At 42.0% G+C, this 27955-nt stretch overlaps 1 protein-coding gene across 4 annotated transcripts; it reads right to left on the reverse strand.

Annotated features, from left to right (window-relative positions):
- Window positions 1-1060: 1060 nt before the first annotated feature.
- On the reverse strand, window positions 1061-27955 carry LOC107781868 (peptide-N(4)-(N-acetyl-beta-glucosaminyl)asparagine amidase). 4 transcript variants are annotated; one of them, XM_016602678.2, is made up of 17 exons: window positions 27714-27955; window positions 27569-27622; window positions 26783-26892; window positions 26352-26450; window positions 25729-25815; window positions 24944-25026; window positions 22491-22604; window positions 21867-21921; window positions 21718-21804; window positions 20323-20378; window positions 20182-20241; window positions 19543-19630; window positions 18695-19456; window positions 18509-18569; window positions 2189-2291; window positions 1480-1614; window positions 1061-1401 (listed from the first exon to the last, which is right to left on the reverse strand). In XM_016602678.2, the coding sequence occupies exons 3-17, from the start codon at window positions 26813-26815 to the stop codon at window positions 1317-1319; spliced, it is 1908 nt and encodes a 635-aa protein (XP_016458164.1). In that variant the 5' UTR covers window positions 26816-26892; window positions 27569-27622; window positions 27714-27955; the 3' UTR covers window positions 1061-1316. The 4 variants fall into 4 exon arrangements, with proteins under 4 accessions (XP_016458164.1, XP_016458160.1, XP_016458162.1 ...); XM_016602674.2 differs by having other exon boundaries at window positions 26783-26950; window positions 27714-27926; XM_016602676.2 differs by lacking the exons at window positions 1061-1401; window positions 1480-1614; window positions 2189-2291 and adding an exon at window positions 4989-5396 and having other exon boundaries at window positions 26783-26950; window positions 27714-27928.

A 27955-nucleotide genomic window follows, 5' to 3' on the forward strand; every position in this document is an offset into this window, starting at 1 on the left:
GGAAAAAATGACACCACTTGACATAATTTTTGTCTTGGTGTGTTGGTAATGTGTTTGATTTTTTTCTAAGAGGTCAAAGATTCAAACCTCAACTAGCACATTTTTCTTTTGCAAATACTCGAAGACCTTTTGTAACTTAAGACTCAACAAAATCAATAGACTAAGGCTATTTCTATGATAATCAAAGTTATATTTTTTAATTCTTTTATAAATTTCGACACCGCTTACAAAAATTTTTGCGTACGCCCTGGCTATCATATTACATTGTTGTTACTATTGTTTGCTACTTGGCTGCTTTATCTTATCTCCATTGTTCCCTGAGTTTAGGGTTTATCGGAAACAATTTCTCTGCGTACATACTATTCTCCAGACCTCATTTATGGGATTACACTGAGTTTGTCGTTGTTGTAGTGAAAAAAGGCATTTCAGTACACAAATTTTTTTGGTAGCTCATAATTTGTGTTTTATTGCATAAGTGATCTTAGTGGAGGACATCAAACCACATTGCAACTATTTATGTAGAAATAGGTAAGTCAATCAAGCAATACTCAGGATATTGAGCTTTCTAAATCTCTTTTCACTTTGAATACAACTAATGGTTTTCTAATTCTCTATGTCTAATATATTCGTCATATATATAATGATTTCCTCATTCTCTATGTTAATGACATATTATATGAACATACGATCTTCTTAATCCTCCTGACTCCTGTCAATCCCTGTTGCAATACCTGATTCAAACTCTCATTTCTAAAATGTCTAGATTAATGATTTGGCGCTGATTAAATTTTTTTCCTAGGTATTTATATCATCGCTAATGGTGGTGGTTATGTTCTTTGTCAGTCTATGTATTTAATGATCTTAGTCATGCAAATACGTATATAATGATTTTTGTCACCTACTCATCAAACGTTGCTTTTACGTTAGCATCCTGCATCGCGAGAAAATAATTTTAAAAGTTTACAAATCGATCCTAATCATCCCCAAACAATACAGGTCCTGAATCAGTCAATAGGCCAGCGAAAAAAGAGTAATAGATAAAGGGAAAAGGAAATGATTATGGTAAAGATTGACAATTTAGCATTGCCCCAAAGAATGTTTGTACACATGTTATAGGTAATAAATTATTAAAAATTAAATCTTATTTCCCCACTTTTAAGAACGACGCTCCTTATCATTACTATGCTCTGGATGGAAATATAATTAAATGGGGCACAAATACAACATAGAAATGTGTCTACTGTGAAGCTTCAACAGCAGCTTCGAATTTAAGCCTAAGCCAGAGAAAGGGGCAGGTGTGTTATGGTTTAGGAACATCAACTGCTGCTTGCATAGAGGTCAATGCTGCCAATCTGAAACCTTGAATTTGCATTCGCATCTCGAACTGCTAGAAACCTTAGCCTGCCATTACTAACAGTGATCAGAAACTGCCCTATCACGAAGAAGTGATCTGTTGAGAGACTTTGATAGAGCTTTTACCTGAATGCATTTGCCAAATAGCCTGGTGAACTAACTGTAAATGTTTTTCTTTGGAAACGTTTGTCGAACATCTGGGAAGTTTGTTTATCCAAGAGATGCCAGCTGGAACCTCCGTTTTCACTTCCTTCTAGCACCCTAATGTATTAAATGAGTCCATCAGTCTATACATAATGATAGTAACGTTTTCTATTGCATTACTTCCAAAAGTTGATCAAACTTTAGTTGATTCTCTAAAATGGCCAACTTTCTAATGAGCACTTAAATGTCACCAAAGCTATAACAAATTCGTAACTATTCAGAAACCAGTTCTATTAGTTGAAATTATATATGAGAATAGTGAATTAAAGAGGAGAAATACCAGACTTGTCAAATTCGTTCGGATAACAAACCACATAATCATATACAGAAGTAAACCAGCCATTCAAGTCAAACCATCTGCTTTCAGCAAGCAGCAGTTGCAATATACTGTTTAAGCAACTTCAAATTCATCGTGCTAATTAGTCATGCTTTCACTGACTTCAACCTATGCATAAATGCATTTCCTATTATTTTAGCACTATAGAGAGCCCGTGTCAAATATATACTTGATTTAGGTCTGCTTATCACACTTCTACATTACTATGTTATCATACACAGTGATACATGTGAAGTTGCTGGCTGGATAGAAAAGATATATTCAGAACTACACTTTGAAGCCAATATACCATACCAGTCTTTTGGATCTCTCTCTGGAGCATCATTAGCAGACATTAACTCATATGCCACAAGCTCAAACATCCGGTTACCAGCTACTTGATATATGATCCAACAACCTATAAGGCAGAATACAAGTAAATATCAGATAGAAAAACAACTATAAAGAAGAAGGATAAATGAAAATGTATATGCAAAAGCATGTGTTTATCCGTTAAAAATCAATGTGTATTTGTTTTTCTTTTCCCTCCAAAATAAATTCCTCTCTTTTAATTCCTTGACTTGAAGCGCCGCTGCTAGGCGAAGCAGCCCAAATGCTGCACCCTAGATGGCGAAAATCCAGTAGCCAAAAGCATCACCACCTTGTGCTCTAACCCGAGTAGCATGGGGCACATGGAATTCTGTGTGAATCAGCAAGGACCACTTTGCAAGGCTAAATACTCTTAGGTGACCAATAGGGAAGTAGTACCGTGTGCAAAGGGTCTTAAATTAAGAATTTGGTATAAAATTGGCGATGATAGTGTAGTGATTCTATCGCGATACCTGATTTTCAAACTGAAGGCGAGGACAGTTTGGTGACTATAGTTGTATCACGAAATTCCAAGTGTCGCTGTGTTTTTCTCATTTTGTTGTACCTAAAACCTTGCTGCCCTCACTCCATGAATTGAAAGTTGAGATATAGTGCAGATTAAATTGCTTAAACAGCCTGATTTCCTCTCCATTACTGTAGATAAATCATCTTTTCATCTCAGGAGTGACTATTGCAATGATTGTACGAGTCATTTTTATCTTTGTGAGAATGCACTGGAGAAAAATATATTATATTGATTAAAGCGTTGTACAACCCTATTTATATGCAGTAATTACATAATAATAGGTATCTACTTCCCGATGTGGGACACTAAACATGACTAACTACTTAACACTCCCCCTCAAGCCGGTGCATATAAATCATATGTACCGAGCTTGTTACAGATGTAACTAATACGAGAACTAGTAAGAGACTTAGTAAAAATATCTGCTAGCTGATCATTCGACTTTACAAACTTTGTAACAATATCTCCTGAGAGTATCTTTTCTCTGACAAAGTGACAGTCGATCTCAATGTGTTTAGTCCTCTCATGGAACATCGGATTTGACGCAATATGAAGAGCAACTTGATTATCACACACCAGTTCCATCTTGTTGATATCTCCGAACTTCAACTCCTTGAGCAACTGCTTGATCCAAACTAGCTCACACGTTGCCACAACCAAGGCCCGATATTCGGCTTCAGCGCTAGATCTAGCAACTACATTCTGTTTCTTGCTCTTCCAAGAGACCAAATTACCTCCTACTAGAACACAATATCCAGACATATAACGTCTATCAGAAGGTAATCCTGGCCAACCAGCATCTGTGTACCCAACAATCTGCTCGTGGCCTCGATCCTCGAATAGTAACCTTTTGCCTGGAGCTGACTTTATATACTGAAGAATGCGAACAACAACATCCACCAGTGACTATCACAGGGAGAATCCATAAACTGACTTACAACACTCACCGGAAAAGAAATATCAGGTCTAGTCACTGTGAAGTAATTCAATTTGCCAACCAACCTCCTATATCTCGTAGGATCTCTAAGAGGCTTCTCCCCCTGTCCAGACAGAAGCTTAGCATTCGGATCCATAGGAGTGTCAATCGGTATACAGCCCATCATTCCAGTCTCCTCAAGAATGTCTAAGGCATACTTCCGCTGTGAAATAACAATACTTGAGCTAGACTGAGCGACCTCAATACCTAGAAAATACTTCAATCTGCCCAAATACTTAGTCTGGAAGTGCTGAAAGAGATGCTGCTTCAGATTAGTAATATCATCCTGATCATTGCCAATAATAACAATATCATCAACATAAACCACCAGATAAATATACATATTAGGAGTAGAATGCCGATAAAGCACAGATTGATCAGCTTCACTACGAGTCATGCCGAACTCCTGAATAACTGTGCTGAACTTAACAAACCAAGCTCGAGGGGACTGTTTCAAACCATATAGTGACCTGCGCAATCGGCATACAAGACCACTAGACTCCCCCTGAGCAACAAAACCAGGAGGTGAAGAAAGGTTTAGACTCTAGAGTGGTGTTCCCGGGCGGGGAATTTAGGAGGAGCCACACTAGACTCCCCAACGGTTGGAATGGGTAAGACTTCTGTGGCGGAAAGATAAAGGAGGAGCTATAGTAAGCTCCTTAAAGGTCGGTATATGTAAGACCTCAGATATATCAAGGTGGTCAGAAGAGGTAAAGAAAAGTTTAGACTCAATAAATGTGACGTCAGATGACATAAAGTACTTACGAAGATCAGGTGAGTAACAACGATATCCCTTTTGAACACGAGAATAACCAAGGAAGACACACTTGAGAGCACGAGGAGCTAAGTTATGAACGAAACAAGTGCTCCCAAAAACACGAGGAGGAACAGAGTATAAGGGTGACCACAGAAACAATACTGCATACGGAATCTGATTCTGGATGGGAGATGAAGGCATCCGATTAACCAAATAACAAATTGTGAGAACTGCATCACCCCAAAACGCAACGGAACATGAGATTCAATGAGAAGTGTGCGGGTAGTCTTAATGATGTGCCTATTCTTTCTCTCTGCAACCCCATTTTGCTGAGGGGTGTAAGGACAAGAGGTCTGATGAATAATTCTTTGAGAAGTCATAAACTGCTGAAATTGAGAGGATAAATATTCTAAGGCATTATCACTGCGAAAAGTGCGAATAGAAACACCAAATTGATTTTTAATTTCAGCACAAAAATTTTGGAATATAGAAAACAACTCAGAACGATATTTATTAAGAAAATCCAAGTACATCTTGAATGGTCATCAATGAAACTAACAAAATAGCGAAATCCCAAGGTTGAACTGACTCTACTAGGACCCCATATATCAAAATGAACTAAAGAAAAAACAGACTATGCATGACTCTCAATACTACGAGGAGAGGAGGCTTGAGTATGTTTCCCGAGCTGACATGACTCACACTCTAATGTAGATAAACTAGACAAACTAGACACCATCTTCTGAAGCTTGGATAAGCTTGGATGTCCTAAACGTCTGTGAATTAGGTCCGGAGGATCTGTAACTAGACATGCCTTGGAGGAATTGAGTGAGTTAAGGTAGTAAAGGCCGGCTGATTCAAGTCTTGTTCCAATCGTCTGCCCTGTATTGCGGTCCTGCATAATAAAAGAATCATCAATAAAATATATACCACAATGGAGAGCACGAGTCAAACGACTAACAGATGCAAGATTAAAAGGATAGCCAGGGACATAAAGAACGGAATCTAGAGTGACAGAGGGTAGGGGATTCGCTTGTCCAACTCTTTTTGCTTTAGTTCGAGACCCATTGGCTAAAGTAACAGTGGGAAGAGACTGTGAATACGCAATATTTGACAAAAGTGATTTATTACCAGAGATATGATCAGAAGCGGCTGAGTCCACAACCCATTGTCCAAGAGTACTAGACTGGGAAACACAAGTAAAGGAATTACCAGCAACAGAAGTATCGGTCTGAGCAACAGAGGCTACATGTGGAGATGTCTGCTTACTTGTTCGATACTGAAGGAACTCATTATACTCCTCTTCAGATAAAGAAAATCCCTGGTTGCCTATTGTCTTGGTCTGAGCAGCATAAGCATTTTCGGGTGGACGATCATGTAAAGAATAGCACACATCACGAGTGTGTCCAAGTTTATGACAATAAGAGCACTTGGGTCTAGATCTTCCAAAACGACCTCCTCCTCGTCTATTCTCCATAGTTTGAGATGCCCGATTGTCCACTGACTGGGATACGAGAACAGATGAGTCAAGTGTCTGTGATGAGCTCACTGGGTGACTTGGTGCTGCAGCAAGGCGAAGTAATCGAGAGAATAATTCATCAACTGTGGGGACAGTCGGACTAGCCAAAATCTGGTCACATACTGAATCAAGGTCATTAGGGAGTCCAGCGAGTGTAAGAACTAGAAACATCTTCTGTCGTTGCTCTTGTTGCTTTTCAATACTAGCAGAAACTGGCATCAACGTCTCAAATTCTTCCATGACTGCCTGTACTTGTCCCAAGTAAGTAGACATATCCAATTCCTTTTTATTCAAGCTTGTCATTCGCGATATTACATCATAGAAACGAGATATGTCATTAGTGTATAAAGTACGAGCCTTTTCCCAAACTAAATAACATGTCTGGAATGGACGGAACAAGGGCATCAACTTGGAATCAATAGATCGCCACATGATACTACAAAACTGAGCATCGACCTTCTCCCAAAGTGTTTTGGCCTTTTCATCACCTTCGCTAGCCTTTTTTGTGAAATGATCTTGAACTCCTTGACCTTTACACCACAACTCGACAGATGAAGCCCAAGCTAAGTAGTTTGAACTTCCCATTAAAGGTTCTGAGGTAATCATAATACCAGAACTTCCAGAACCCGTGTTTTTAGACCCAAATACATCCACTCCCAAAGACATTATTGGATTGAAAAGAGATCTAGCAAATTAGCACCAAATAAAACAAAGAATCAACTGTGGTTGCCGAAAAACTGCCGGAAAACTACTGTAGTTGCTGGAAAATTTTCAAAGTGCTCGGAATCAAAAAATAAAAATATGGGCAGGCTCGGAATGGTAGGGCGATCAGACTGTTCTAAAGGAGTTTTCTGAAAAAATTGACGGAACAAGTTCCACGCGCCGGCGCGTGGAGTAGACCTCGCCAGAGAAGACTGTCTTCGATCGGCGCATGGCGTCGCGTGAGGCGACGTATGACAGAGGTATTTGCTGAGGTTTGGTCGCCGGAGGTTGGGGGACCTTGTGGTGGTGTTGGTTTTTTTGCACAACACCGATGGAATTGGTTTTGACGAAAAAAATAGCCCTAAAAGGTCACCGGAATTGAAGCACGGCGACGACTGGGTTTTTTTTTCCCCCTGATGTTTTCTCACTGCCGCTCTGATACCATGTGAGAATGCACGGGAGAAAAATATATTATATTGATTAAAGTATTGTACAACCCTATTTATATACAGTAATTACATAATAATAGATATTTACTTCCCGATGTGGGACACTAAACATGACTAACTACTTAACAATCTTGATGACGCCCTAAGTGCAATATTCTCCAGAGAGGGAAATCTTATCTTTTTGGTGCCTTCACTGGTTGATGAACATTAAGAAACAAGAGATACCACAAAGCAATTCCGTAATTAGATATGTTTTCCATCTTTTTCCTCTTTCATATTCTCAACTTGCAACAATTGCTTAATAATAAATTTTGCATTAACCTGTAATGAGAAGCTAGTAACACGTTCACCCTTTAAATTATTTGTGTTGAATATACTAAAAGCTGATCCATTTCATCTCTTTCAGTCATAAATGCCCTATGGTTAGTGTATCGAGATGTGGATACGGTTGTTTACCGTGAAAATGGTAACAACAATTAAATTTATAAATGAGATTCTAAAAATATGTGATCTATTTTCTTGTTAGCTGTTAGAGCAAATGATACTAGGAATATGAAGTTTAACGATGAAATGCAAGCTAAAACGAGGCAGTAATCAAACCGAGGGGCTTACTACCCTAGCTTCGGACTGGTCGACGGAGGACCTCGGGGTCGATACTTGAGCTTGATCTCGAGCTATCGGGGGTAGTCGGGAAGGGGATAACAGTTAAGATACGATTAAACAAGGCTCTTTATGGCCAATACCAAGTAATAAATAAAGAAGTAGGAGAAAATTGAATGCCAAAGTGGCCTCGAGCCAATAAGAGCGAGCGAGTTAGAGAGAAAAGGGGGAGAGAGATATTTTTGATCTTGTGGAGAAAAATGGTTGGAGCAACATTAGCCCTTTACAAAGTGGCATGGATTCCCCTTATATAGGAGAGGGAATACAATATAGTACAAAGTGCATTAAATGTAAAGATATGGGGATGGGACAGCTAGGCACGGTGCTAGTGTTTGCTGATTCTAGCTGCTCGCCTCGGGAATCCCCCGTCCTTGGAATCTTTACTGGGTCGCGGACGAACCTCGAAGGAGGGAGCTCGATCGTAATCCTGCAGCCTCAAGATGTTGATATGACTCCCCGAATGCACCTTAGCGACGAGAAATAGACCCCTCTGATTTTACCGCATATAGATAGTCTCCGCGTTTCCAAGAGTGAAGTAATAGGAAACGATATTGAACTGTCGTCTCGAGGTCATTATGCTGTGACGTCAACCGTTTAAGAGCATTAAATGCCATGCCCCAGAGAACCGTGCAAGGCCGCCTTCAGATGCGGTAATCGAGGAACCCACGAACTGCCGTCGGCTCGTCCTTTCCGCTTCCCCAGCGATTCCTATAAATGCACTGATTGCTAGATACTTCCCATTTTCACCCCACTTACAAGCCCGCGAGTCAGAATTTTGTATTTGCCACTCTTTCATCTTTTTATAGAAGGATTTTTACCATTGACATGGCTAGGACTTCTAGGACGGGTCCCCGACGGAACGACATTGCATCGTCACCCCGATCACCTAGGGAAGAAACCAGATCGATTCCCACTTTGGAACAATGTACCCTACCTGATCTCGACACGTCAGAGGATTTTGATAACGATACTACTTCATCTACGTCGGGCCGGTCTGAGCACGTGTCCCGATACGTTAGCGTTGTGACCGATATTAGCAAGGTGAGGGAGGACTGCCTATGGAGCAAGGCAGTGGAGATAGAGATTCCCAGTCCCAACGATAATATTACTGACTTCAAGGTTGGCTTCCTTTATGTATACACTTACCCATTCACCATGGGCCCTGATAAATCCGTTGAGTCTCCTCCCCTGGAGATCTACCCGGTTATTCTTGACTTCTGCGACCGATTCCAAGTGACACTTGGTCAGATCTACCCTTATTTTTGGAGGATAGTGTTGATGCTTAGACATTTCACCGACGGGGTTGAAGGTGAGGTTCTTACCCTTAATCATATGATCGGAATGTACAACCCTCGACTGTATTGAGGCTTAATCAGGCTCCGCCATCAGTCCAAAAAATCTTTTTTCGCGAGCGTCGATGAGGGAAAGGATCGAGGATGGATGAGCAGGTTTATCCGAGTGAGGACCTGGGATATCATCCCGGCCCAGAGGATGCCCTTTCCGGAGAGGTGGAACGCCCGACATAAGCGATTTTCCCTTTAGCCGTTTTTCGACTATTCTCCCGTTTGACATAATAATCTCGTGTTTTCTGCAGCCGCTGCTTGGCACCCGGAGGTGGTCCCAGATTTGTCGGGATGGATCGGGCGGTTGAGCGAGAAATTCCCATACCGCGTTCGATCTTGGACCAGCCTGGCTAAGAAGCTTTGGGTGGCCAAGAATCATGGTGAGGTTTCTTTACCGCCTATGCTTCGTATTTTGTGTTTCCTTCTAAGCCCTTAGCGAAAGCGTATTGCGGTTATTGTGCAGGTGCAGGTCTTGGCGAGAATATGCAGATGAGGCCACCCCCTGATGGTGAAGCAGGGGCCTAAGAGCCCGGCACGAGCAAGAAAAGGAAAAGCAGGGCAGCCATTGTCCGTCCTGCGGCAAAGAAAACCAGGCCACTCGAGCGTCGAGCCACTATCGGGATTGCTGCTCTAACCTCAGGGTCGAATCTTGATACCGAAGGAGAGGACGATTATGGAAGCCCGTTAAGGAGGAGAACGAGATCGAGTGCGAGACTTGCAGGCGTCCTGGTCGGAGGTTGCTGAGTCCGGAATGGCTGGCTCTGATCGGGCTCGTGGGTCGGGGGTCCTTGAAGAGGACGTTGATGTAGCTTCGAATCGCGCAGCCGGATTTGATGCAGCTTCTGCCAGGGGGATCGTTGGTGTTGACCCCGAGGGATCGGAGCTCGGGGCCTTCCAGGAACGTAGGTTGCCACTTGGAGAAATCAGCGAACTAAATGACTTTATTTCGAACTTTCCGGTTTCATCAGGGGACTGCGAGATGCCCACGGGATGATTAGCGCCACAGCTGGGACTCTTCTCAAGGGGTGGGGGGACTTTATTGCCAACATTTTCGATGGCGTTATCAACAGAGATGATCTCGATATTCCTGGCGCCGTTAAAGCGCCGGAGAAGTCCTTGCAGCAGGTGATAGTCATTCCTCGTGCATTTCTTTCGTCCCCAGGCGTCATTCGTCGTCTTTCTAACTTTTCCGTTGTGCCGCAGTGTAAGGAGATGTACAACCATGCCATCCTCCGGCTCCGCGGGGAGCTTTCTTATCACGAAAAGGAGCGTAAGAAAGTTACTTCGAAGCTGCAGGATTCGGAGGCTCGCTCTGCCCGGGGAGATAAGAAGCTGGGAGAACTTCGGGCCGCTTTGGAGACGACGCTCCGGGAGAAGGCCAATCTTGCTGCTCAGGTATTTTGCCTTGCTCATATCCGACCTTTTACCTCGTGTTCACATACGTTCCATATTCGTATATTCATTGGCTTACCCTTCTTCCATAGGTCACGCAGAGTGGCTCGCGGATTAATCAGTTGAATGCGTAGATCTCTGGGCTGAGAGAGCGAAATGAAACAATGGTCGGGGAGTTGGTGGCATCCCGGGATCTTCTCACGGATACTCGCATGGAGATTGCTGCTTTGGCCGCGGCTAAGTCCGAGGCCGAACGAGATGCTGCTACTTATCGGGAGGATACGGCCACAGCGCATATAATGGCTCGTGACATATCCATGGCTGCTGAGCAGAAACTATCCCGAGCTATCGAGCATGCTAAGGCGGAGGCGAGGAGAGGGGACCTTGGAGGAACTCGGGGCCAGAGGCATCGACCTGTCAGCTGATCTTAAGAAGGCCCGTGCAGTGGAGGAAAGATTGGCGCTTTTGATTGCCCTTGATAAAGGGGAAGACAATAGTGACGAGGAGTAGTCTCCGAATCTTTTTTGTATGCCATCCCTTTTGCTTTGTATACTGCCCCCAGGAAATGGATAGTGTAAAGACGTTTTTTCTTTTTGTCAATGTATAAAAGGAGCTTTCATTCTGTCAGACCTTCTCCTTGCCTTTTTGCTTTTGCATTCCGGCGTCGGCCCTTCGGGGCCTGCTCTTTAGACAAACCGGGGCCCTGAAACTGGCCGTGTCCCGAGGTTGAATCGACAGCTTCTCTCGAACCGATGTTTATGATGTTGAGGGATTCTTGAGCTTATATATTCATGTTCTTGCACCGGGTTCTCCGGACCGGGTCGTGCTTGATTTCTGTAGAAGATATCAAGTAACATTGGCGCAGGTTCATCCCTTTCGTTGGAGAATAGTGCAGTCGATGAGATATTTTGCTGACAAGGCCGAGATAAAATTTACCCTCAACCACCTCGTGAGGTTGTACCGGCCATTGTGCTATCGAGGCCTGATTGCTCTTCAGCGTCGATCCACCCGAGCTCCTGTAATCGGCAGCGAGAAGGATGAGGACCGTGGATGGATGAATCGGTTCGTTCGAATCCGAACGACAGATGTTATCCCTGGAGAATTTTTGTCGTTTCCTAAGAAATGGAACTTCACACGTAAGTGCTTCGTTTGAACCGCCTTTATCTCAACCTGAGGTTGGCCCCGTAATGATATCTTTCTGTTCTTTGTTTATAGCAACTCATTGGTTGCCCGGCGAGGTCCCTGAATTAGCCGAGTGGTCTCGTAAGCTAGCACCTTGCTCGATTTATGATAGGCGCCGGTGGCAAGATCTGTCAAAAGGGAGATGGGAGGCGAAGCATCATGGTAGGAGCCCGGCGTTCTGTCTCCTAAGAGATAGCTTCCTTCTTGCCGGCTTATCTGATTTATCTGCTGCAGGTGCCGGGAGTCCTTTCGAGGCGATGCCAAGTCCTTCGGAGGAGGAGGAGAGGTGGCTGGCCCCGGGGCCAAGGAGCACCGGTAAAAGGAAAGATGTTCCGGGGTGCGAGAAGGCTCGTAGCGAGGCGACTTTTTCGCAGCGGTTAAGGGGAAGCGATTCGGTCGATCGGCAACCTTCCGGGAGTGGTACACCATCGGACAGTGCTTCGGCCTTCGGCAAGGCTCAACGCTTTGGCCTTATGGTGAGTCTCGACTGCTGTAAGAATGTTCTGGCCCTGCGCTCCCCTTTTTTCTTTTATTTATCTGGCTTTTTTTCAAAGGCCTTCGACTGGCTTAAAGTCGAACTACTTCGTTGCGAGGCCCCGTTGCGGGAGGCTTGAGATAGGGAGAAATCCCTCAAGCTTCTTTGTGTGGCAAAGGAAAGCGAGCTCGTCTCTTTACGACATGAGGTGGACTGAAGCCGGGCCCGAGAGGCCTTCTTGGAGAAACAGGTACCCTACATTTCACGCTGGCCTGCATTCCCTTTTTGTTTTGTCGCCTTGATGTTTTGCTATTTCAGTTGAAGGATAAGGCGGATGAGCTGGAACAACTCTGGGGTGAGGTTGGCAAAGCCAAAAGCGAATTCACCGAGCTGCAGGTGCATGTGAATGCCCATTTTGTGGCCAAAGAGAGGGCTCAGGCCGGGGCTTCCGCTCTTGAGGCGCAAATTCAGACCGCCCGTGCGAATGATTCTGCTCGGGCGAAGATGGTCGCAAGGCTGTCATCCGAGCTTTCGAGGGCGAAAGCCGAGGCGGTGAATGTCCGGGCCAAGGTTGTGATGGACAATACCCGGGCGGGACAGAAAATAGCAGCTTATTCAAGAAGCGCTGCCATTGCTAAAGCTGAGCTGAAGAAGACCCTCGATCGTGCAAACAATAGCGAGGAGTATGTGAGGTGCAGATCCTGGAGAGAAATCCTCGAGGAGATTCGTGTCAGGGGCTTCGATCTCTCGGGGGAGATCGAGCAAGCCAAAGGAGAGGAGTATGATGCCAAGTTCCTTCTGTCCGATGCTGAGGACAATGAGGAGACCACCGAACCGTAGTTGCCGAAAAAAGGAGGAACGCCTATTCCCTGCCTTCTTCGTTGTGTATATAGCTTTCATTATATGTCGTAGGTTGAGATAGTGCTCTACCGCCAATATGTAAGAATAAGAGGGGGAACCCCGCAATTTGTATCTTCTACATTTCTGCCCGTCGGAGTTTCAATTGAGTCGATTCGACCTTGGATTGGCAAAAACCTCCGAACCCGTAATGTGGCCCCGATATTTATTAGGCCGGCAATAGCGGTTTTCATTTTTTGCCCTTAGGCTTGCGTGCTTTAACCGTCTTCGGGTCCAGTCTCCGAGTCGGGATCCGACTCGAGCTCAATTTACCCTCGAGTTTTGCGTTTGCATGGGCTGGCGATAGTGGCTCTTACGCCTTGGGTCGGAGCGACCTTTTATATATGTGGCCCTTAGGCATATGTAGTTAACTGTTTTGGATCCGATCTCCGAATTAGGTTACGACTCGAGCACATTTTAATCCTCAAGTTTTCAATTTTCAAGCTGGCGACAATGGCTCTTACGTTGTTTGGTCGTTGAGACTTTTTGGTGTGCGGCCCGGAGGCTCGTTTGGCTAGCGACAATAGCTCTTACGCTTTTGCCCGTGGGCTTTTTTGTAGGCTTTGTTTTTCGCTCGTTAAGGTCGTTTTGAAATGATTTTGCCTGACCCGTCGTCGGTTCTGGAAGAACCTTGATTTCAAGTCGTTAGCGGCGATGTTCGAGCACCTCGGAAGGTTCTTAGCTCATAGGCTGAGTAGCTCGAAGCCTTGTGATTTGGAGCTGACATGGTCGAGCTCGTTTTTGCTTGTTGAGGGAAGCCTGTTTTAACCGGTTCTTTTCGAAGTATATTCGAAGTAATGGCCTGCGATTTTGTTAGCAACAGTCGGGCATCCCCGAGTCGCGTTAATTTGGCTGGAGCAGCCGTATTGACCGTAGTCATATGTGTTCGGCCGGAGCCGTTTTTTATCCCGAGTGATAGTTTAGGCGTCTACACCGAGGGTATGCCCTTTCAGGATTCTTACAAATACGACGTATAGCCTAAACTTCGGGATTGAGTTTTACGCCTGTAGTAAGGTCTTACAAAATTTTCAAGCCTGTTTAGGTCTTACAATTTGTCATGCCAGTTGAGGTCTTACAGTTTGTCATGCATGATGAGGTCTTACAGTTTGTCATGCCTGTTGAGGTCTTACAGTTTTTTGTTGCTATGTAGAATAGATCTGGTTATGCCGAGTTTGCCCGCTCGGGGTCTTACAGTTTCGGGTTTTCCAGTGCATGGCGACTGGTGACAGTCTCCAACTCATCAAGTTTGCTTAGGCTCGAAGGCCGTTATTCGTGAGCTCGGAACTGCCTCGTTGGGGCCTTATGAGCCCGGAGTTCCGACCCTGGGGTCGTGCGGGTGCCAAATTGTTGACGCTAAGTCTCCGAGTATTTCGGGACGCATTTGGTGGAGGGATCCTTGTCGTGAGCATGTTGAAATCCCCTTTTCTGGAGTACGAGATACTGAAAGATATTCTTTATTGCTTGGCGTAAATACATGCTGTTTTGTTGTTGCAAGCTCGGCCCGCGTGGGCGCGGCTCCTTGGACCGTTTGGTCCGGTGCACCATTTCCTATTGGAGCTTTGTTTGTCATTTCCCGGAGTGGGGTTGGTTGCAGAGAAAGCTCGCAGGCTCGCTAATTCCTTCTCGGGAAGTGCGCGGGCGTTACCTCGTTAAAAACCCCTGTCGATAAGAACCCGTTTCGGGATAAAAAACAGATCAAAGGAAAAGAGTGCAACGGGCGCTTTGAAGCCTCAGGGTCTTCGAGCCGGAGTGGCGTCCCGATTACCTTGGTTGTTGGCCTGCGTAAGAGTTGTCGTGAAGTAGAAGATGGAAAGAGGGATGGGTGATTATACCTTGGTGGTGACGGCGCTCTCAAGTTCTGGCGCTTATTCGGCGGTAGCTAAGTGGTCCTTTATTTGAATGCGTCTGGGTTGACCATCAAAAATCGTGTGGATGACGTGTTGGGGCTCATCTGCTTTGTTCCTTTCGGCTATTTCTCTTTCTGGAGATTGGTTTTTAGCCCGGTTGCTGAGAAATTCCCGAAGGTGCCCGTTATCGAGCAATCAGGCCACTTCCTCTCAGAGCTGCCTGCAATCTTCGGCTCGGTGCCCGTGCGAGTTGTGAAACTCGCAAATCAAACTGTAGTTCTTGTGGGAAGGATCCGAATGTACCAGTCTGGGCCATCTGGCGTCCCTGGTTTTGCTAATGGCGAACACGATGTCTGACACATCGACGTTGAAGCTATACTCTGATAGGCGGGGCGCCCCTGTTAGCCCTGCGTACCCGTCGAAGCCACCTCTGTTGAGGGGTCCCCGAGGGTTCTGTCCTTGGTTTACCAATCAGTTGTTACGGGGCGGATTGCGCTTTGGAGCGTTTCTCCTATCATCGGGTTATGGCTGGTACCTCTTTTTATTCGACCTTGACTCCTTCACCAAGAGCCTGCTCGGGTATACTGTGCCCGAAGGGACTCCCAGTTGGTCGTCCTCGACCCTGATCTTCGACTGGTATCCGTTGTGGACGTCCGACCAGCTTACAGCGGGATACTCGATCAGATTCTCTTTCAGCTGCCTTGATGCCACCGAGCTTCGTTCATTCAGGCCTTGAGTGAAGGCCTGCACTGCCCAGTCGTCAGAGGCCGGGGTTAGCTCCATTCGTTCTGTCCGGAAACGAGACACGAATTCTCGCAGCATTTCGTTCTCCCTTTGCTTAATCTTGAACACGTCGGACTGCCTTGTTGCTACCTTGATGGCACCGGCGTGCGCCCTTACGAAAGAGTCCGCCAGCATGGCGAACGAATCTCTGGAGTTGGGAGCTAGGTTGTGGTACCACATCATGGCCCCCTTCGAGAGCGTTTCTCCAAATTTCTTCAGTAGGACTGACTCGGTCTCATCGTTATTTATGTCGTTGCCCTTCATCGCACACGTGTAGGCGGTGACGTGTTCGTTCGGATCCGAGGTCCCGTTGTATTTTGGGAGTTCTGGCATTCTGAACTTCTTCGGAATGGGTTTCGGAGCCGCTTCCTTTGGGAACGGCCGTTGCACGAACTTTCTCTAATCTACACCTTTCAGGACTTGGGATGCACCCGGGATTTGGTCAACTCTGAAGTTATAGGTATCGACCTTTTTATCATTGGCTGCTATCATTTTCTCGCCTGACTCGATCCTTTTGGTGAGATCTTCCAGCATTCTCACGATGGCAGGATCGGCTACCGATCCGTCGTTGCTTGACCTCTCCGGTGCTTGTTCGACGGGGGGAGCTGTTTCCGGCGTTGTTGTGCTGGGAGTCTTTGGATGGCTTTGTAACTGATCAATGGCCAACTGTTGTGCCTGCAACATTTCAAAAATAACATGAAGACTAACTTCCTGTTCTTCCCGGGCTGGGGTTCTTTGAGCTTCTTGTTGGTCGTTATGCCGTACGCTCCCATCGGTGTGTGAGGTTTCATCGACCTGTTGTGCGTCCTGTGAATCCGCGTCCGCTGGAACTGGTCCGGGCACGTCATTAGGATTTTGTGGTTGCTCTCCGGCAGCTGGAGCAGCCACGCCATTTTCCCGTAGTTTTCGACGTTGTCGTTCTCAACTTTGTTCATCGAGCCAGACATTTTGACCTGAAATCAAGAGATCTTGGATAAGTAAAAGTGTGAAAGATAACTTGCGTTTTTGTGATGGAACCAACAAGAAAATAATCACTATTATTTTTAGCCCCACGGTGGGCGCCAAATTGTTTACCGTGAAAATGGTAACAACAATTAAATTTGTAAATGGGATTCTAAAAATATGTGATCTATTTTCTTGCTAGCTGTTAGAGCAAATGATGCTAGGAATATGAAGTTTAACGATGAAATGCAAGCTAAAACGAGGCAGTAATCAAACCGAGGGGCTTACTACCCGGCTTCGCACTGGTCAACGGAGGACCTCGAGGTCGATACCTGAGCTCGATCTCGAGCTATCGAGGGTAGTCGGGAATGGGATAACAGTTAAGATACGATTAAACAAGGTTATTTATGGCTAATACCAAGTAATAAATGAAGAATAAGTAGGAGAAAATTGAATGCCAAAGTGGCCTCGAGTCAATAAGAGCAAGCGAGTTAGAGAGAAAAAGGAGAGAGATATTATTGATCTTGTGGAGAAAAATGGTTGGAGCAACATCAGCCCTTTACAAAGTGGCATGGATTCTCCTTGTATAGGAGAGGGAATACAATATAGTACAGAGTACATTAAATGTAAAGATACAGGGATGGGACGGCTAGGCATGGTGCTAGTGTTTGCTGATTCTAGCTGCTCGCCTCGGGAATCCCCCGTCCTCGGAATCTTTACTGGATCGCGAACGAACCTCGAAGGAGGGAGCTCGATCGTAATCCTGCAGCCTCGAGATGTTGATATGACTCCCCGAATGCACCTTAGCGACGAGAAATAGACCCCTCTGATTTCACCGCATACAACGGTTTTCACCACCAAGTGGAAAACATCCATCAGAATCAAGAAGATATCAAAGAATTTAGTACAGTAATGTCTGGTGGTCAACAATATGACATTTAATTATCTACATCTACACCATTTAGATAACAGTGATCTCTTTGGCCGTTGGGCCCACACCATGGACTTAAATATGACTTTAATTTATCTACATGAACATCATTGAGATAACAGTGATCTCTTTGGCCATCGGAAATATTGGGCTTCGTAAAGGAAATAAGGACTTACTCCAACCAGAAGGAGATGCATAAAGATTGTGTTGCAATACGAGCTGCTTGTTATGTTACGAAACATTTGGGGAAGAACAAAAACACAAACCCCGGGGTTTAGGTGACCAATATCAGCAGGCACCGATACATCAAAGTTACTATATTAATTTCTCCTTACTCTTTAGCTCTAAACTTCACAATAACTCCATCCATGAGTTACATGCTTTTCTGATTTTCTTTCCTCTTGTTTAGGGACCTCCTCACCCTAAGTTGTTAAAATGATGTCCTTCGATTTTCAGGGCTTCCTAAGGTATGAAGACTTGGATCTTTCCTTTGTTTTTCAATAAACCAAGAAATCCCCGAGGATCAGTGGTGCACAGTTCAAACCTTGGTGGAAAGTGGGACGTCCCTCTGCCGTACTACACTTAAATACCAGGCTTTTTGTATGAGGAAGGGTTCAAACCCATGACGTGTGCTTACCGCATACATCACAAACCATGATCCTTACAGATGTAAACTTAAAAACTAGAGAAAGGACGTCCTAAATTCAAGCTATTAAAGCAAAGTTACAAACTATACTATGCGAAATTCACCATCATAGCAGACCTATTTACTGATGAACATAAAGAAGTAACACATCGAAAAGAACGGGAGATATAACCTAATGCAGTTGACATAGATGAGAAACAATGATGTTATGCTACAGTTACATTTTTGCTTAAGCTTACCTGCTGCACCATTTGGTTCTTCCCACTTTGACATCCGTGTTCCATCAAATGCACATGTAGCCTGATGTATTTAGAACGAGAGAATTAAGATTCTTCGCCAACATAACTATATCGGGAACTTCTCTTCCACATGACTAGAATTTCTTGAAAGTAACAGTTTTTATTATACAAACCAATGTTACTCACAATTCCAAAAGGAAGCTCCTCCCCGCTAGCAAGGACTAGACCAGAACATAATCTGTTCAACTTAAGCAGTGGCCAAGCGAGGGACCTGCTATCTAGTCTAGCACATTGTCCAACATTGTAAATCACATCATCCACTGCGTGGAACACGACAGGCAGAGCAACAGAAGTTTTAACAGGATCAGAAGCTAAACTTATATCAATACTCCCATTTGAACCTAACTCACTCTTCAAAGAAAGAGCATCAAGTAACTGGCCGAAAGATGCCAACGTCTTACTGAAAATTTCACCAGAACTACTTGAAACTGATTTCACAGAGGTTCTCCTGGTTCGGAAAGGGGAACTCTTTAGATCAACCAATATCTTTCTGAAAATCTCAAGAACTTGAATAGCTGTTGTTTTAGAGGGCGAGTACTCTATTAACTTTGTAAGAACAGGGGAAAAGGCACTGTAGATCTTTGTAACATGATCATCTACGCATCTGCGAACTGGACAAAATGAAGAGCTTAGAGAGTTCTTTTCATCAGAGACAAATTCCGATCTTGCTATGCGCCACTCCTTATCTCCACTCAGTCTTCCAGGTAATGAGACTACAGCATCATCTTTAGAATACAATTCTCGCTCAATGACATCCATTTCGGTTCTGTCCCGATCTTCCAGTGCTGAAATCACTTCAGCAGATAATTTTTTCTGCAGTTCCCTAGTTATATCAGAAAGAACAGCAGAGAGAGCAGGCTCTGAGGTGATGTTTCGCCGAGAAAGAACCTTCATGATAAAAGAACATTTATCTCACTTGCAGAAACTCACGAGCTCATAGAAGGATCAATAAAGGGACACTCAACTAACAGTACCTCAGGCCACTTCCTGGTGTAACGCTTAGTGACGTCATGCACACCATCTTTTGCAATAGCAATCACATAGTTCAAATTCTTTTTCCATCTTCAGAGAAAGGTTGAAACACTAAAAATAAGAAGGCGGGTAGGAAAAGGTTGAAACACCAAAATTAAGAAGGCAGGTAAAAAATAGTGTATCATATAATGGCAATAATAGATAGAATGGGATCATAGTACCAGTGCGAATTTGTTCTCCTAAATATTTCGTGAACATGTGAAGTGCTAGCCACAATAAAAAGATAGTACTTAAATATATGCAAAGTTATACTGAAAATTACCATTGCTAAATTGAGGTTTGGTTCTGTTGTCAATAAATTAGACACACTTTCACAATTTCAAAACACGCTTCTTTTAAAACTTCCACCACTTCCTGACCGTTACAGTTGCAACAGATTTTACATGAATGCAAATTCCTACATTTTGCAGGCATGTCACTATATATGATACTATGACAGGGTAAAATAGTCCACCAGTCAGCTTCTGGAGCAAATTTTATATTAATACAACCAAGATCACGTCATGAATTATGTGATTGCTACATTAGTTACAATAAGAAATCACATCTACCAAGAGGTAAAATTGGCAAAGAGAAAATACCCCTTCTCATATAAAAGAGGATTGTCATATATTCCTTCACAAGGATCAAGATGCATCCATCTGCATGATTTGGCCCCATCACTTCATGTTCTGGATCATTGTAACAAATTTATAGAGCTAGCCCATTGAAAAAGATATTACCTTCCCAGAGATGGTGAAAAGCACTCTGTCCAGACATGATCAGTGAAGTCCAGAATCTGGAAAGTGAAACAATAGAAGGAGAAGTTAAGTCAAATGTTATTCTGTAAAAACAGATGATTCCCTTACAAGACTTCTTTTGGGGCTCTCAAATTTTACAGTAATATGGGCTCCTAGAGATATCCCTGATTAAGTCAATAAACTTGACAAATTGGATGGCTGTCAAAGGTAGAGGTTCCTTGAAACCATCAGAAATTAACTTTTAGCACTGTAGCACATAATTTTTACCTAAGTAAAAACAATAAAGAAAAGCACCATAAGGGAAGACAGCAATCATGTGGCCATGAAAGATGGTTTCTTGCTAAAAGCAACATGACGCAGTAATGCTTAATAGACATGAGCTTGCAGAAAAACTGGAAAAGGAAACAAGACTTGGCAGTTGACAATGAAGAGTGCAATTGAATCTGAAGCAAAATGCAGTGTATTTCAGGCAAGTAGATATCTTCAACGTTTCCGCTTTAGGCCAGTGTCCAGGGTAGTCACTCCTTGCACGCCTCTTCTAGCATTTTAAGGAATTTTTTACCCATTTTATTTGTTATTCTTTCCCTCTGGTAAAACTGAATACATCTTTTAATTATCTACTGCTAATTTGGATTTCTGAACAGAAAAAGGAAAAAGATTAAATCCACCCAGGCGGATATAAAGAAGAGATAGCACTCCTATCTGGTTCTCGAGTTAAGTATCTCTTTGTATTTTGTAAAGCTTCTTATACCAACACAAAAAGATTAAAAACCACAAAGTGCTGGCAGTTTCTGAGGAAGTTGGTGACAAGATATGATCCAAGCCTTTTGTGAATTCTGTTTTAGAAAATCAGTATTCCAGGTGGAAGGAGCTCTAGGCTTCTCTAAAGTTCTTCACACAAATAACAAATGTTCCAGATTTATTCGCCTTTTATCCAGCTATTTGTTAATATTTCTTCAATTTATAGAAGTTTGGTCTTCTTATCATCATTTTAAAATGACACTTTGTTGCTGCAGGTTCTTCAATGTCTTTATTTGCATATTTGTCAATTTCCTAATTTTAATCTTATGTATAATGAGTAATTCGTCTACCAGAAACAGCCTCTCCACTCCTCCGGAGTAGGGGTAAGGTCTGCGTACACACTACCCTCCCCAGACCCCACCTGTGGGATCTCACTTGGTTGTTGTTGTTGTTGCAGTAGTGTTGTATGTATAATAAGTAATTCACCAGTCACTAATGCTTCCAAGACATAACTAAGAACTGAACAATTACATAGGATTGATGAAAATTGAATCCAACATGCAGTGAAGTAGAGCACAATGGCGAACATCTAAACATGTTTGACATCAAATATGCTTTCTTGGAGAAGAGACTTACCAAACGAGAATCATAACCAAAAGCCTTACAATAGAGCGTGAAGCAGTTGGCCCATTCCCCGCACCGCCCCTTTCTTGTCTCAAGAAGCTGCATAAATGTCAGTCAGAATTTGTGATAAGAATTCTTCCAGTGGCAGATGTATCTAGTACCTTCAATGGGTCATTGTATCTTGGGAAACGGGTGATATTTGAACATGAATTGCAGCTGCGAACATTAGAGATAAATGTTATAAGACAACCTTGCTATTTTCCGGTTACTCAAAGAGAAGAGGGAAGCCTATATCCCTCCAGAGAGAAAATTCTAATGCTTAAAGAGGTGTCAGAATAGCAAAGCAGAGCTCCAAGAGATCCTCACATGTGAGTTTCGTTCAATCGAGGCATCATTTGGGTTGTCAACTGTAAGCGAAGAGCATTACTATGTTACTGGAATAGGCAATGGAATCTTACATTTACCCCTTTAGTCGTATAGAGCTAGCAATGGTCTCAAAAGATTTCAACCGAGAAAACCAGCATAGAACTCTGAGAGACTATACTATATCACGGGAAATACATTTTGAGCAATAACTTATCAAAAGACCACGATTTTAGTAAAAGTTGATAAGGATTCCTGGAAGAAACTCACTGATATTGATTAAGAAGCTTGTTACAAAAACGTACTTTTCTGTTTAGAACTACCAACTAGTTACTAGAAACCAAGAGAAATGAGGGATAATCTTCCTAAGAGCCTATCTAACACCACATAGAATGTGGAAGAAATATGTTTTCCAGACATACCGATAAAGTTCAACTCGTGAAGCACCATATTGTGTTTCAGAAGAATTTGCAACTCCCATGCCTTGACTTCTGGTTTCATTACCACAACTATCACAAGGAGGCGCATTTACCCACCTACAATGACAATGAAAAATAAAATGAGAATAGTGTCATTTGCGGGGTAAACATTGGGCCTTAAAGGCCCAACATATCCTCAAGATGAAGTCATTAAAAAGTGGATGCTAAATCGATGTGCAGTCATTTGGACAAAATAAAAAATGATCACGTTCCGGCAAAAGGTGCAAGTAGTACACGACACACGTAGAGGATAAAACGAAAGCTCGCCTGAGATGGTCTGATCAGATCCTACATAAACCTCCATGTGCACTAACACGTAGGTGCAATACTATGACAATTTAAGGTTATAAAAGGGTACAAGATAACCCAAAATCATGTGGAGGAAATAATCTGGAAAGGCTTATGAGCTCTTGCAATCAATATAAACTTAGCTAAGAGTAGGACACAACATAGCAAAGGGTACATAAAGCCAACAGCAACGAGTTGCAAGCTCAGTTTAGTTGTTGTTACACTTACATTAGTGCATTGTTTGTCAGGGTTAGAGACTTCTATGTCCATGTAAGGACAAAAGTGAGATTTAGAGAACCTCTTGTCTTACATAACACCAAAATTCCATTCTTTAAAAAAAAAAAAAAAAAAGAACCCCAAATCTACCCTAAAAGATAGTATTTAGTATTGAAACGAAATGGGCTTGAATAGAGCGAAATTGATAAAAGAATTCATATAATTGACCACAATTAGTTTGGGACTGATGCATAATTAATTGGCTGATTCTTATTTTTTAGAACGCAACATACAGCTGCTCCGTATCAAAGCCATTTTATAAAAGCAATTCATTGATTAGGCGGGGAGAGAGTAGACAACGTCTAAGTTGGTTGGCCTCGGGTAAAGGTATCCGATACGGGCACGGATCCGAGTGTCGGATTCGGCAAAATCTGAATTTTAAGATTCGGGGGTGCGGATCCAGGTACGGATATGGGTGTGGGGATTCGGCTAAGAAGATTTAAAATTATAAAAAATAGAGCTATAAAAATATTATAAATTTTTAGAGATATTCTATGAAAAGCCCTACATCTATATCGCTGCTACTATCTACCAGAAGTCCGAACTCAGAACACGACCCCTTGAATTCTTGGTGTTTCTAAAACACAAAGCAGCAAATATGAGACAAAAGTACTACAATATTGAAGGTATGCGCATTTTCCATGTCTTATTTGTTTTATTTTTAATTTTAAAAAATCAAAATCTCAATTCCCCCCCCCCAATTTGTCGATGGACTCGGGTCAAAGTATCTGAAGTTAGTTGACCGAATTCGGGAGTGCGGCACCAAAAACAAAGAGTCCGCACAACTTAGGACAACAAATAGAAATTTAAGCGAAGTTATGTGATCCAGAAACAACGATTGCTAACTATCAATATATGTTATGAACGTCAAGCCATACTTTACCTTATTGCATTTTATTAAAATTAAGATAATACCCCAGAGAAATTTGACTATACTTTTTTGTTTCCGAAGTAACTCTCATCAACTAGCACTAGTTTGAGGTGAGTCAGCACTAGCTTAATGTCAACCTTTAGGAGTAATTCATCAAATTAGTTAAATTTAAAATAATAAAATCGGGTTTAATAGATGATTTCTCAAAAGACAATGTTGGCAAGGAAAGAAAGTCTCTTAAATCAAGTGACAATATTTTTTCTTTTGATAACCGAGAAATCGTCGAGGACCAGTGGCGCACGTTTCGAAACTCAGTGAATAATGGGCCTTTCCATCTACCCTTTTCCAATTAAATACTAGGCTTTTGTCTGCAATAGGGTTGCGCTCTTACCACTAGACCAAACCTATGAGGCCATCAGGTGAAAAATATTTACTGTCAAGTGTTTACGGACAATATAATTTAGTTATTGGGTGAAGTAGGTACAACACATCCACCAAGGAGACATGATTTCATTGACTGCAACCATAGATAGGGTATTGGTCCTCCGCCAGCTAAGTACTCAAGCTCAAGCAACGGAGAGAAGATATTATAAGAAATATCCAAATGTCTTTCCTCTTAAATAACTAAGCTTTTCAGATGAGGTGAAATCATTTGTTTCACTTTGAATAGTGAAGTCAAGGCCCCAGTTAGAGGCTCATTGTAGGCTTGGTCTTCGGGGAAAACTAAAAGAACAGCAGAAAATCCACAACCAGATCAGAAGTGTTGGAAGAATACTTTGATTAAAACATAAGATTTAAATGACTTAGAGCCCATGATGTACTAACTCATATTAGTTCTTGTACTGCAGTTTCAGCATATAGATAGATACTAACAACGCCATCGCACAAAAGTAGAATGAATGAAAATTGATTCATTCCTTAGTGATGAAAATCTGAATTAACGGCAAAGTCAAGAAATTACCTGAATGATTGTTTAAACCAGAATAGCAGTTGTAATAGGAAAGCATTATCTTGTTCAACTTTTGATGGTCTCAAGTTTCCCTCCTAAGCAGATATAGTACAGATGTCAGAAATTCTGGCAGATGTCAACCTACAAAATCTCATACTTAGACTGAAACTAAGCTCACACTCATTACCCATGTGACAAGCTATGTCAAGTAAGAAGTATCGTATATTCTGAATTGGTTTAAAATTTGTATGAATAAAACATGTTCTTCTTGTTGCTACATCTTTTTTATTTATATTTCATTTCAAAAATAAATCTAATTATTTGAGAACAAGCTATATCTGGTCTGAGGCCCATAATAACATATTCAAACTGAAGTGACAATCATCTTCTTGTCAGTAACAAAACTCAGTTTCAAGTAAAAACTCACAGCCAACGTTAACTTAATTTTCTTTCAGGAAAAAGGAAAGAAGAAATTGAGGCAACCTACTAAAAGGTGCACATGAATCAGTTCATCAATGGTTGTCAGAGACAACAGATCAAGCAACATTGATTTCTTACAAAATTTATCTCTTAAACACCAGAAGAGATAGGTACATCTATGTTTGCCACTCTTGAGAAGGTTTCTTTAACTGAAAGAAAGGGCAGTAAATCTTATTACATGATGAATACATTGTCAACATCTCAATCTGTTTCCAACCAAACAACACACCTCATAAGTTAATTTTTTCAAAGTTAAATATTATACTCATTATACACAATTACTGCACAACAATAAATTGCAAGATGATAGTTCTAACCCTTCCCAAAGAAATCAATGCTTTCTCCTCAAGCTTGTCCACAGGAACCGTCTTTCGAGCCATTTCTTGCCGATGCAGATCTTCATACTACAACATGAGGAGAGACATTTTATTATCTATCAAGGGAAACTGGTTTTAAATTATATCATAATTTGAGCATAAGTTATCCTAAGACTAGGGAAACAAAACCAATCCACAACTTCTACTGCATTCCACTTTTCCAGTCTAAAAGTCAATGATGAATTACTCTATCCATCCCACTCCATCCACAGAATTAAGAGAAAAGTGAGATTAAGGATATGGCATAATTTACATACTTTACTCCTATTCAGAGAAAAAAAATAATATCAAATTGATTATAGGATTTTGTGCGCAAAGTTGGTATTGCAAAAGACATCAAGAAGCATACCAAAGTTGAATCGCAGAACATTTGAATTCTTGAAACATCAAAAAAGTGCATAGGAGTAGTTAGTATTTATGATATATTCAAATTCTTTTAAAAAATATATTATTTATGGAAATGCATCACATTTTTTAGGCTTCTAAATTAGAATACCTAAAGAAACAACTATGCAACACAAGTTAAGATGGATCAAAAGAAATCCAGACCCAACAAGAGATACCATTAGAACTTGATTAACATATGGCCGTATCCGCTGTTCAACTTGCTCCTTATTTTCACTAGCAACAAACTGCTGCATCATAAGAGCTTCTTCTTCTGCCTAGATGCACAATCACATGATAATAAATGAGTGTTAACATCATAACATGATATATAGTGTTTTATGGTATATGATCAGAACATATATTGATAATTAGAATTACTTCCGACTTCAAAATGCTCTAGCTAATTATAGCTCCACCTTTACATCTCTTGCTTTCCTCTAGAATCCCACTACCATCATTACATTCATTTTTGTTATATTTATTCAAAGTGAAGCACATAGCTCAAAACTACTTATACTGCAATCACATTGGCAGTTCAAAAAAAAAACATCTGACATCAAATAACACAAATGCGTGACAACATAAACCAAAAAATTCAATGCAGAACCTGAAGAATCCGAGCCAACTCTTCATCTGACATCGCTATTTCTGACTTTTCTTTCTCCTGAGCTGATATTTCATCTGCATCTCCATCAAGTGATACCAACCGGAGCTTATCTGATATTGAAGCGAGATCTGACTCGTCGGATACAATTTGATCATCTCTTCCCAATATCTTCTCATCATTTCAATTTTAACAAATAAAATGCTCAAGTTCACAATCATTTCAATTTTAACAAATCGAATACTCAAATTCGCGCTAGCATGTTCATGCAATTACATATCATATGGACATATGCATAACAAAACATCTCTTCAATTCAATTTTTATCAAGCTTATCAAGAGATTTACTCGAGATCAGGGTCATATGATACAATCTTATCATCTCTCCTCTAAATATCTTCAAAATTTCCATTTTTATTGTAAAATCAACTTCAAAATTCAGAGGCAAGTACACAACCACACACATTGCATTAACACAGTTCGCTGAAACGCTTCTCTTTAAGATTCAAATTTTAGAGATCACGGTCATAATTGATTCGAGATCAGAATTATCCAATAAAGATATGATCAGTATCTCCTCCCAATATATTCTCATCATTTTCAGTTTTTAGCAACTCGAACACTATAATACACCAAAACACAAACAAACACATAACACGAGATCACGATCGTAGAATACAATCAGATCACCGGAACCTTCCAATTTCTTCTCGAAGTTCCAATTTCACATAAAATCAATGATAAAATTCACAAGCAAATGTAAAATATGTGCACATTACAAGTCGTCACCTTTTGTTGATCGGGAGGAACAGAAGTGAGAGAGAAGAGCTGGTATTTGAGGACCTGGAAAAAGGAAGAGAGAAGAGAAAAAGGTTTGTAAATGAAAAGGAGGATGAATTTGAAGAAATGAGAATGAGAGGAGGAGGAAGAGGACTTCGAAGCCATCGTCAGTGTCGTAGTCGATGTCGAAGGTGGAGTCGTTGTGACTAACGGCGAATTTTCGAGCCACCATTCTTGGAACTTGCTCTATCTGCTGTTTTTTCCTTCCTTCCTGGTTTTGGAATTCGATTCCTTCCTCCTCTATGAGTAATAAAAGCATGCACTAGTTACTGCGGCGTTTCTGCTGATTTGTACGGTGGAGGGACTTGTTAGGCTTAATACATATTTTATCACCCA

The sequence above is a fragment of the Nicotiana tabacum genome, chromosome 7 (assembly GCF_000715075.1).
Source record: "Nicotiana tabacum cultivar K326 chromosome 7, ASM71507v2, whole genome shotgun sequence".
Lineage (NCBI taxonomy): Eukaryota > Viridiplantae > Streptophyta > Magnoliopsida > Solanales > Solanaceae > Nicotiana > Nicotiana tabacum.

Excerpts from the sequence above, each read along its gene's own strand:
- LOC107781868 (XM_016602674.2), bottom strand. The coding sequence starts at position 27,878 with ATGCTTTTATTACTCATAGAGGAGGAAGGAATCGAATTCCAAAACCAG. Across the intron at positions 26,951-27,568 it reads TTCCTCCCGATCAACAAAAG|ATATTGGGAAGAGATGATCA; the intron begins GTGACGACTTGT and ends AATGATGAGAAG. Across the intron at positions 2,292-18,508 it reads AGAACCAAATGGTGCAGCAG|GTTGTTGGATCATATATCAA; the intron begins GTAAGCTTAAGC and ends TCTGCCTTATAG.